Here is an 11,694-nt window from a genome sequence, read left to right on the forward strand (position 1 = left end):
TACAATATGTCGAAAAACGTCAAATTTTAACATGTCAAAAAAAATGGCTGAAAACAACATTTCCTTGCTAAAGCGACATGTCATAGTATAAAATGTTGAAAAACAAAACAAAAACGTCTTTGTAAAGCATGTCCAAAGAATGGCCGAAAACGACATAGAACAGCTGTAGAAAAACTTCAGATTTTGACATGTCAAAAGAATGGCTGAAAATGAAATATTCTAGTTTGTAGAAACACATCATAGTATACAATTTTGAAAAAAAAAAAGGCCAAAAACAACATAGTATAATATGTCAAAAAACATCTAATTTTGACACGTCAAAAAAATGGCTGAAAGCAGCATTTCATAGCTTGTAGAGACATATCATAGTATACAATGTCAAAAAAGGGCCAAAAATGTCATGATATAACATGTCAAAAAATGCCAGAAAATGACATAGTATAGTATGTAATATAATATAGCATGTCATCCAAAATGGCCTAGAATCCTAGAATCACACAAAAACGTCATTGTATATTTTGTTGTCCAAAATCGCACAAAACATCATAGTATAGTTTGCCATCCAAAATGGCCCAAAATCGCACAATAACGTCATGAGTATAGTTTGCCATCCAAAATGGCCCAAAATCGCACAATAACGTCATGAGTATAGTTTGCCATCCAAAATGGCCCAAAATTTAACAAAATTGCACAAAAATGTCATAGTATAGTATGTCGTCCAAAATCACACAAAAACATCATATTATAGTGTGTCATCCAAAATGGCCCAAAATCATCGCAGTATAGTTTTTGTCCAAAATCACACAAAGTCAGCTCAAAATGTCATACTATAGTATGACATCCAAAATCACACAAAAGCGTTATAAATGGCCCAAAATCGAACAATACTGTCATAGTCTACTATGTCGTCCAAAATTGCACATAACTGTCAAGGTAAAGTTTGTCATCCAAGGTGTCCCAAAATCAAACAAAAACATTGTAGTATAGTATGTTGTCCAGAATCGCACAAAAATGTCATAGTATAGCGATAGTAAAGTATGTCGTCCAAAATGGCCAAAAATTGCACCAAAACGTCATAGTATAGTATGTCGTCCAAAATTGTACAAAAACGTCATATTATAGTATGTCATTCAAAATAGCCCAAAATCACACAAAAACATCATAGTATAGTATGTTGTCCAAAGTGGCCCAAGATCACACAAAAATTATATAAAAAGTATAGTTTGTCGTCCAAATTCCCACAAGAAAGTCATAATATAGTATGTGGTCCAAAATTGCACATAAACATCATAGTATAGTATGTTGTCCAAAATTGCACAAAAACGTCATTGTATAGTATGTCGTCAAAAATCACCCAAAAAACGCCACTTTGGAAAATGGACAGAAACCGCACAGAAACGTCATAGTATAGTATGTCATCCAATTCTGGATGCCCAAATGTCATCCATGCTGATCTCTAGTGGCTGACAATAACATCTACATTGCTGAAAATTAGACCCAAAATGTAAACTTTTCTCCTGCTAGCAGTGTTTTCACTTCCGATCCAGGACCTTAAATTGTCATTTAAAATTTTTGTTAATTTTTTTTCCTTAATTATTGTTTTTGTTCTGATCGATCTTTGAGGCCATTTTACAAAACTTAATGTTAAGGCATCTTAAAAAAAATCCATTATGGAAACACAGAACAACAAACTAAAGTGGTTAATGCATCAAAAGAAGCAAAACACTATTCCAATCTAATCTACAGGGCACTTTTTCATCCTTGCACTTCACACTAGTGATCACTTTTTATGTAAGCAATCTATCTTGCTGCGCATTTTGCCATTCACTGTCTGAGAGTTGATAAAACGGCCTAAAATCTGAGTGTGCATAAAAAAGTAAATGAGCAATTAAAGGAGCTGCATCTAAGTAATGTTCCTCTCCAGAGGATAACTAACATATGGCATGTTTAAGTCACTGCTTCAAACCAAAACATATTCTCACTATGTTGTTAGACTGAAAAGTGCTACTTAAAGTAGGACCAAAATGAATCCCATGGATTTGGGAAGTCACGAGGCAAACACTTGGGATACATATACCGGTATATTTCCACAAGTTAAAACATACTAAGGCTTCTCTGATCCTTTCAGAAGCATTTCAATAAATAATTACAAATAATAGGAAGAAAAGAGTATTACAGAACTGTTAACCTCAAAATTTTTTAAAAATAATATTAACTGTTTACTCTTAGAAAATAATAAGCAGTAAGCAAACTGGGTTCACATAATTCTCTATCATGGGGTTGGGTTTATTTAGGTTTGGGTTGGAAGAGTGCTGTAGAAGAAGAGACGGTGGATGGCTGTCAGTTTTGGTGAAGCAGGAAGTTCTTGATTGGTTGTGGTAGCGGTAATGACGGTATGCTGTTTAGACGATTTTTGCCCATCGCTCTGCGAATCCTGATGCGACACAGGTGTGTCAGCCTACGAGGGCTTCCTGAGAAGAGACAAAGCAAAGGAGGATCTCCTTAGCAGCTGCAGTAAAAATGTACTACACATTAAAAAACCCTAATAATAGGTACAGACCTTTTTTCTCTTTAAATTTAATCTCAACCTTTTTAAATTTTTCTTTGCCAGCCATGTTTCTCAAGTCAGCCTTTCACTTTTGTTGTCGGAGCTGTCAACAAATGTTTCGACATAATGGATATAATTCTAACATGCATTAAATGGTGCCTTTGGCATGTAGGTCCCACTTATGTTTCAATGAGAGGAAACAGAATCACTATGACGGCTATCGACTTCATGTTTATTGAACCAAATGGCAACTAGATTAGTCCAAATGGACGTTTGTGCCAAATTTGAGGAAGGCCTTCTTAAGATGTTGTGTTCACACGAATTAGATGAACGCAAGATCACAGTAACTTTGACCCTTGACCATCAAATTCTAATCAGTTAATCTGTGACTCAAACTGGACATTTGTGCCAAATTTTACAAAAGTCCCTCAAGGTAGGGGTGGGCAATATGCTCTTAAAATAACATCTTGATATTTCAAGGTATTTTTGTGATAATGACATTCTTGACAAAATGGCAAAATACTGCGAATATTACTTATTAATTACAAGAACATACAGTTGCAACAAAAAAGGGGTTTTAGTTTTATATGTCAGCACATTTAAATGTTAAATGTTTAAATGAAAAAGGATGATCTTTAGTTATTGAGTTTGTAAACTGGAGTAACTCCAAGTGACATTCAGATTCTGTATAAAATAAGAATAGCACAACAAAATAAACTCAACCACAAATTAACTGACTGAGTTTTTTCTGAGCGGTATGTTGCTCAAAGAGTCTGAACAAAGGGTCTGGTTTTAGAACAAACTCTTCTGTCGCAGAGCTGGTGACAGCTTTGCTTTCAGCCATGCTTGTTGTTGCCGTGCAAAAGAGTATGATGTCATTATGTCAAAAAGTCCGAATATTACAGTTATCACCATCTAAAATGTTGTCATATTAAAATCATACCAATATTATCGTGACTGATTAAGATGTTCCTGAGATATTGCAGTTACGAGAACGCGACAGATGCAAGGTCACACCAACTTTGACCTTTGACCATCAAAATCTTATCAGTTCATCGTTGAGTCTAAGTGGATGTTTGTGCCATACTTGAAGAAATTCCCTCACAGAGATCCTGAGATATTACGTTCACGAAAATCAACCACTTCTGTTGATCTATTCTATGGGCCTTTTTCACGGCAAGGGTTAAGACTCAGGAAAAGCACGGAGGTTACTGATAACATTAACAATATCTCCACTATTTGGGTGTAATGACAGTGTGACAGCGATTCAGCATGCACATTAACAGGACCCTGACCCTGAAGCAGTCAAACTGAATATAGCCATGCCACTTAAATGTTTGCAACATAAATTCTTTAGTGACTAAAGGGTGTAGATGTGCAGTCTCTAGGTGTAAATGTTCTGTTGTGCATTGCTCAGAGATCATTTATGCCTTGTTCGGGGGCAGAGAGAACCTGACTACGCTCCTTTGTGTGGCCCACTGATGTAGAAAGGTTGACAGACAGATGTGGGTAGCTGCTGGCAGGAACTCACTGTTACTTTGCCAATCAAGGCAACGGCCTACAGGATCCTTATGTGCGAAACTTTTTCTTTTTTGAGTCATAATGTTATTTCAAAAAGCGTTTATGTTCGGTAGAATTCTATACTGCCTATTGATTATCATGTAAGAAAGGAGAAATTCTTGGGTGGTAAAGAAGGCCAAAAACCACAAAAAAGAACAAGAAAACCCCGGATTTGACACCACTCCAAGCCAACAAAAATGCATTCATTTCACATTTAAAATCAAAAGCATGGTAGTTTCTTAAAAATGGCATCACCTTGTGAACAGTAATCACCTTGATGGGATTTCCTGAACTACCTCCCACATACCTCTAGCACGGTATATAACCATTTCTTGATGCCAGCAAATTCAAAGATTTTACTTACTTCTCGCCTCCAGAAAGACCCTGAGTGCCTCCTGATCCACCTTCCTCCGATTGGGAGCCTCCAACTCTGACCCGTCCCAGGGCACGAGGGCCGGGTTGGCCCCGTGGTCCAGCAGCAGGTGGATGAAGGCCACCTCACACCCGTGTCGCAGCACAGCATCCAGCAGGCAGGAGGCCAGGCCGCGAGTCAGGGCCTCTTGGCAGACGGGCCCTGTGTAGTTAAAATCAGGCTGAGCGCCGGCCTGGAGCAGCAGCCGGAAACAGTGGAGGTGGTGGTAGGCAGCGCTGATGTAGAGAGGACACACCACCAGAGTGTTGAGGGTGCGAGCACTTAAGAGGAGCCGGGGACCCAGCTGGTGGTCCATGTCTACATCAGCATGAAACCTGGACAGATGGAACCATGGATATTTTTTTTAATCCTGATGCTGTCAGAGGGAAACACATGAATTTGTTGATTTTCTAAAACAAATATTTGTGGTAATTTTTTCATTTTTTAATTTGTTCAGCCCCAACTGTTTTCTGAAAAGCCCCAGATCTTTTAGGTTTTTAAAATACCTTCATTTCTACCCCTTTTTATGCAGGTTCTGGAAACGCGAAAAAAAAACTGTTAAAAATAGGCAATACACTCCTTTCTCGAGCTGTGTACAGGGCTCTGCAGGAGATGAGCATGGCTTTCGCTTTTTTTTTCTGGTGTGTCACGGTTGACATTACAGGCCAGCCATAAAACAGGTTGGTAAACAGTAGAAAGCAGCATAGAAGCCAATCAAAATGTTACAGTGGTTTAATATTTTTACTTAGTCTGTCTCCCCTTCAAACTCGGTGCCGACTGAGGTTTGATGTTCAAGTGCTGTTTGGATGGGGGGGGGGGGCCTGTCACTGCACCGGCTAAGGGGTTAAATTAACGTATCCACCCGGGTGTCGTATTTTCATCACTCTCACCTGGAGCTGAGGCCAGTAGACCCCGTTGAATGAATAAACCTTCCCAATTACAAACAAAAGCCAGATGTTAAAAAGGGTTGTTTTTTTTATACAGCAGGAAAGTGTTTTTTGTGTCAATCAGAGAAAAGTTAGTAATACAGTTTACGCCTAATTCCTACTACACGTATGTAATGCAACTTGAAAATTAGACAATTTTTTACTCATTTTGGATGGCGTCTTCAAAATTTGATTTGGTATGGTTTCAAAATAATGAAGACAGCTGAAAAACAATTAGGTACAAAGTAGGATGAAGGCTCAACAACAGTGATACTTAACTTGTGGGCCAAATCTGGGCTGCAATAGGGTGCTGGGTGGCCTGCCAACCATTGACTAATTTACAATGAAGACTGATACTGGGATTTTTATTTTTGTTTTTTTTAGTGCACTTTTAACATGATACAGTGCCAAAATCCACTAAAAACATCAGTTGAAGTACAGCTTATTTATATATTTTAAAAAATAATGTACAGATTTTTAGGCATTCCATTACCTCAAACATCTTCAAAATCAGTGCATATAGCTACCATAAATAAAAATAAAAATCTCCCCAGGGGAGCATACCCCTGGACGTCAGTGGGAGTCAGATGAGCTCTAAATGTTTACAACATCTGGCTCTGCCCCTGAACTCAGCCAAAGATCAGCAATCCAGGTCTTACACTGATCCTCTCCTAACCTCACCTGATGAGCTCCTGCAGTATGTCCAGCCTTCCCACTCGTGCTGCATGGTACAGCGGGGTGCTACGATGGTGCCGACTTCCGTTAGGATCGGCTCCGGCTTCAAGGAGGATCCTGACGCAGTCCAGGTGACCATTCACCACCGCGACATAAAGGGCTGTCTGACCTTTTACATCAACTAGATCCACCTCGGCTCCCTGGGCGATCAGATAAGCCACGCAGGCAGCGTGTCCTGCTGTGGCTGCAATCCGCAGAGGGGTGCACGGCAGACAGCCACAACACCACACAGACTTCTCGTTGATACGCCTGGAATCAAAGGAAAAAGGGGAGTGGTTATTAGTCGTAACCATTGCTTTAACAAATTGGATTTTTCATGCTTGCACTTGTGAAGAATTTTTGTAGAATAAAATCAGGCAAATGACCATGCAACCACATTAAAAAAATAACTTACCAACATCCTAAAAATAGCATTGCTGTGTGGTCATCACAAATTAAATATTTACAACAGCTACCTGCTAAAATATACTGCTGTCAACACTACTGCCTCGAAAAAGTCAAAATAGGTGGAGCAGGGAGAACTAAATGTAGCAAATAGTGTTTTATTGAAATAACAGCATGTTGTAAAGCATGTGGAATGGAGATGAACTGCCCTCGGCCAGTAATAATGGGTTGGCTGGGTGTGGAGTATGAGTGCTGCATACAACCACTGTGGGATTGGGGTTAAAAGAGTGTTGACCACTCTACGATAGTCCTTTCTGGCTTTGACATTGTTCACATTGCAACTTTCAGTACCTCTATGGACAGTACCTCTAAACCAGTTTGCGTCCCACTGTGGCCACCAACTCTAAACCATAATGCACACATGGAGACAAGAACGTGTTTGGTTGTAACTCTGTAAGGCACTGAGGAATAAAAGCACCCGGCATATGGCGTGAGTTATGCAGCACAGGGCTGTTCTGTGGTAGAGCTGTGTAAGGGCATATTCTGCACAGCCTGTGTGTCTCTCAGGCTGTCACTTAGCAAAACCCACACAGCACAGAAACCACAAACCACTGAGTGCCACACATGAACACTCTGGACAAAAGCTGCCAGTTCTGCAGTGAGCTGGAGTGCACAGTGTGACCGCTGAGGGACAAAGAACATTCTACACGTCTGCAACAATGACAAACCAAAACTAGAATCACCGCCTTGTGGTTGTTTGCCTCCGCGAACCGGTCAAGTTGCACTTACAGTTCACAATCATGTGTGTGAAAGCATGGATGCTTCGCACACATCTTCTCCCCAGCAGTACGAAAGATCAATACAATCCGCAGAGTTTCAAGTTGAACACCCAAGATTAGTGTCAACAATTCAGTATCTGACCAAATGTCTCCCCTTCTGTTCCTGAGTTGGGTTAAGGCCAAAATGGTGATTTCGTGAATACTATGATGTCAAAGCGAGTTTGACCTTTGACCATGTGCATATATGCCATCACTTTGCCATTTTATCCTATTAGACAACTGTGTGAAATCCTATCATGATAACCTTATGAATTCTTGAGTTATAGCCAAAAAAAATGTTTTGTGAGGTCACAGTGAAAGACACCTTGACCTTTGACCACCACATTCTAATCAGTCCTTTCTTGAGTCCAAGGGGACGTTTGTGTTAAATTGATAAAATTCCCTCAAGGTGTCTATAGACTTCTTGTTCACAAGAATGAGACAAATGTGTTGTCAAAGTGACCTTGACCTTTGATCAACAAATTCTACCTAAGTTCATCATTAATTTCAATTGAATGTTTGTGCTAAATGTAACAAAATTCCTTCAAGGTGCTCTTGAAATATTGCGGTCACAAAAAGAAAAGAAAAAAAAAAGACGAATGCAAGGTCATGGTGACCTTGACCTTTGACCACCAAAATCTAATCAGTTAATTGTTGAGTCCAAGAGGATTTTTGTGCCAATTTTTCAGAATGCCTCAAGGGCTTCTGGATATATCCCATTCACAAGAATGAGATAGACAAAGTCAAAGTGATCTTTACCTTTGACCTTTAAGCACCAATATCTAATCCATTCACCATTGAGTCTAAGTGGACATTTGTGCCACATTTGAAAAAATTCATAATAAATATCATATTCACAAGAAGTGGACGCACTGATGTACAGACAGACAACCTTAAAACATACCTCGGGCCTCAGATGTCAGTGATGCAGAGGCATAAAAACAACTTAGACCTTACTGCACAGAAAATCGTATTATATTCATATTATTTTACTTCCTCCTACCGTCTAAAGCTGTCTTCCTGCAGTAGATTCCTTAGGGTGTCCAGATCTCCAACATAGGCTGCATTGTGCAGCCGCATGTCATCCTGCTCCAGAGGTTTGTCGCAGAACTGCTCCTGGAGCCATTCCTTTAGGTTACGGCCTGGTGACGACAGATAAGAAACTGGCTTGATGTGCAACCAACATAAAAAACTGAAATATTTTTTCTATTATATCTTTAAAATAAGCTGATGTATGCTATAAAACACTATTTAATGCTCAGCCTGCAATACTGCTTTTCAGCACAGATCTCAGAAGCACAGAAGTGTTTTTGTGTTTAAGACTGGACAGTGACAATGCAGTATGTACCCACATATGCATTTGAGGATCCTGTAGTGGGCAGTGTTTTTATCACTGCACATTATTTTGTTGCATATCTGCACGAATGTCCCTGTTGAATGAGGGGCTGTGACTGTGTTGTGAAAATAACCCCTAATGTTTCTGGGGAATTCCTGAAACTACCATGGACAGTTACAATTGACACTCAAATTTAAAGCTTTTAAAGACATTTTCAAGATAACTTTTAACCCAATGTAATACTTTTTAAACTTTTTTTAAACAAATAACCTTCTTCTTTACATATTATATATTTACTTGTATGTGGTCCTGTTCAGAGGACAAAGTTTTATGTCGGAATATGGTTATTAGAGTGGATTAGGTTAACCCTTTAACACCTGAATTGGTGTTCGTTGTTCTTGCCTTGCATTCAAAAGCCTTTTACAAGCATATAAACCTCAGAATTCTGAGGAAAAAGTTTCGATTTCTTTCAAAAATACTGGAAAAAAGAGCAACTTAGCAAGAAATGTCCCTAAAACAATTTTTTTTTTTAAGTGGAAAAAGTTCAGAAAGCAATATTTACAATTCTCTTAATTATATACTAAAAATTAAGTTAAAGAAAAATGAAAAAAAGTAAACACATTTTTAGCACTTTCTTGAGATCAGGGTCAGTTTTTTGTTTGTTTGTTTTGGGTGATTTTGAGGGGGTTGTTTTTGTTTTTTATTCGTATGATTTTTTATATTATTATTTTCAGGCAATTTTCTTAGAACTTTTTTTATTAATTTCTTGGTCATTTCTGGCCATTTCTTGTTAAGTTTTTGTTGCCATTTTCGCATATGTTTTTCTAAAGAAATCAAGCCAGGTCGCAGAGGGTAAATCTACATTTTGCCAACAGGTAATAGCAAGTGGCTGAGTGGTCAATTTAAAGACATTATAGCACATTTGGTGCTATTAAGACCTGAAAAAAATCGAATTTAATACGAAATTTAATGACTTTGAGAGGCTAATATTCATCAAACTGAAATTAAGACTTAAGCTTCCACAATGTAATTAAAGCAAAAGCGTTCATTTTGGTTTTATTGTGCAGGTGATTCTACTATTATGTCAACCTATTGTAACAAATACACATAAGAGCTCCAATGATCAACCTCTTGTCCAAATCCATCCATTATGACTCAGATATTGCAGAAACACTGTAGATGTTTACTGATTCCGGGAGCCACACCTTATTACACAGGATCCCCCCCCAACAACACCATATCTGTTGTTGTTGCCACGCTCACTATCTGTTGGTGTGTCAGCCTCCCCTCCTCTCACACACACTTCACATGGAGGATACATGCTCCCCCTGAGAGGACTGATGAATCATTCAGCCTTGGTTACCTGCAGCAGTGGCACTGGGCAGATCAGACACAGTGATGAGCGGAGGGAAGTTGATACTGGGCGGGTCGTCAACATCAGCCTCTGGACCGTCCGCCATGCTCCTCAGATGTCAGCCAGTCACCTGGAGCTGCTGCTGCGGCACAGAGATCGGTTCCCCAAAACACGGGAAACACAACGAGCTGAATCACACAAGACACATCAAAATACACTAACGTGACTGTGTTGACGGTGACGTCTGCGCGAGTCCACTGCGCAGAAACGGATTCCCGTCCGCGGGAGCGCGCGCTGCCTGTTAAAGCTGTATCGCCCAGTATTCACGTTTTCAGCTGCTCTCGCGTGGATCAAGCAGTCTTGGCATGTAAATGAACATAACTTTATATCCGTGGCAAGAGCATGGGTATTAAACACATACAAACAACCAGATTAACAATACTGTCTGTGATCGCGTAAATGTCATGCCTGATCAAACTATAAATCGCGAACATGTGAAAACGGGGTTTCAGGAAACACTGAAGTTTCACAAAGAAATGCCTATGCTCTTACCACGGACACAAAATTATGTGTATTTACATGCTGTTATATGTGGGAGCAGCTGAAGACGCGAATACTGGGCGATACAGCTTTAACAAGGCTGCGCGCGCTCCCGCGGACGGCAATCAGTTTTTGGCAGATGGTCACTTTTTGGCACGACACCGGACCGACCATGACAACACAGATAGCAACGTGAGTTAATTTATGTGGATACAGACTGTTTTCAACACTTAATACCGGGTAGAAAAAATTGACAAACATTTTATCAAATATAATATAATAAGCAAACATTTTCTGAGAACTGATCTTTGTTAAAATTAAAATAGCTAAACATTTTCCTATGATACATTTTTAGGGATTTTAGGTTTCAGAAAAACCATGGCAATATTCGGGATTTTGTAATGTATATCTGTCACAATATAGATGGACTTCAATCCCCAGCATGAAGGTCTAAGCCTACGTGCTGTTGTAAGATCAAAACACTGTGGGAATCTTTATTTATAACAGGTCTCTACTGTTAGAGGATAGGACACTGCAACATCAAAACTGTAACAGATACAGAAACTAAATTTAGTTTGAAAAACTACTTGAATATTGCTGTCTAAAATATCCAATGCCGAGGCACATTGCATTGTGTTTTTATATGTGCTGCTAATATGTATTGAGCCCAGCCACCAGAAGGCCATTTTAAAGGTCAAAGAGCAGTACAAGAAGGGAACCATGAGTTTGGTCTTACTCCAGCAGCTACTCTATATCAAACTTTCTGTGTACACAAGGGTCAGGTATTATGTTTAGCTGCTGGATGCGTGTACGCAGTCTGGTAATGTAGACCTAAAATATGTCACAGTCTGCTCTGCCTCTCATGTGCTGCTGTGGGATGTTATCCACTTACTGCACCCGCACCTCTCTCTCCGCCCGGCCACTGCCCCTCAGCAGCCTCATCACCTCCACATTGAGATGGCAATTTCGACACCGAAGAGCGAACTGTCTCGAAACGTTTCGTCACTTGCGGCTTCGGCACGTAGCTCGAGACGGGTTTCGAAACATTACGTGATCGGTGCCAAACCCGGACAGATTAAGT

The 11,694-nt window shown here is 39.6% G+C and overlaps 1 protein-coding gene across 1 annotated transcript; it reads right to left on the reverse strand.

Annotated features, from left to right (window-relative positions):
* Positions 1-2,068: 2,068 nt before the first annotated feature.
* On the reverse strand, positions 2,069-10,632 carry asb1 (ankyrin repeat and SOCS box containing 1). Its single transcript, XM_042494926.2, has 5 exons — positions 10,083-10,632; positions 8,387-8,525; positions 6,128-6,430; positions 4,473-4,855; positions 2,069-2,471 (listed from the first exon to the last, which is right to left on the reverse strand). Exons 1-5 carry the CDS (start codon positions 10,177-10,179, stop codon positions 2,341-2,343), a joined length of 1,053 nt encoding a protein of 350 aa, XP_042350860.1. The 5' UTR covers positions 10,180-10,632; the 3' UTR covers positions 2,069-2,340.
* Between the last annotated feature and the right edge of the window lie 1,062 nt (positions 10,633-11,694).

The sequence above is a fragment of the Plectropomus leopardus genome, chromosome 10, assembly GCF_026936395.1.
Source record: "Plectropomus leopardus strain MGB_pleo_1.0 chromosome 10, ASM2693639v1, whole genome shotgun sequence".
In the NCBI taxonomy this organism is placed as follows: Eukaryota; Metazoa; Chordata; class Actinopteri; order Perciformes; family Serranidae; genus Plectropomus; species Plectropomus leopardus.

Excerpts from the sequence above, each read along its gene's own strand:
- asb1 (XM_042494926.2), bottom strand. The coding sequence starts at position 10,179 with ATGGCGGACGGTCCAGAGGCTGATGTTGACGACCCGCCCAGTATCAAC. Across the intron at positions 8,526-10,082 it reads GCCCAGTGCCACTGCTGCAG|GCCGTAACCTAAAGGAATGG; the intron begins GTAACCAAGGCT and ends TGTCGTCACCAG. Across the intron at positions 4,856-6,127 it reads ATACTGCAGGAGCTCATCAG|GTTTCATGCTGATGTAGACA; the intron begins GTGAGGTTAGGA and ends CCATCTGTCCAG.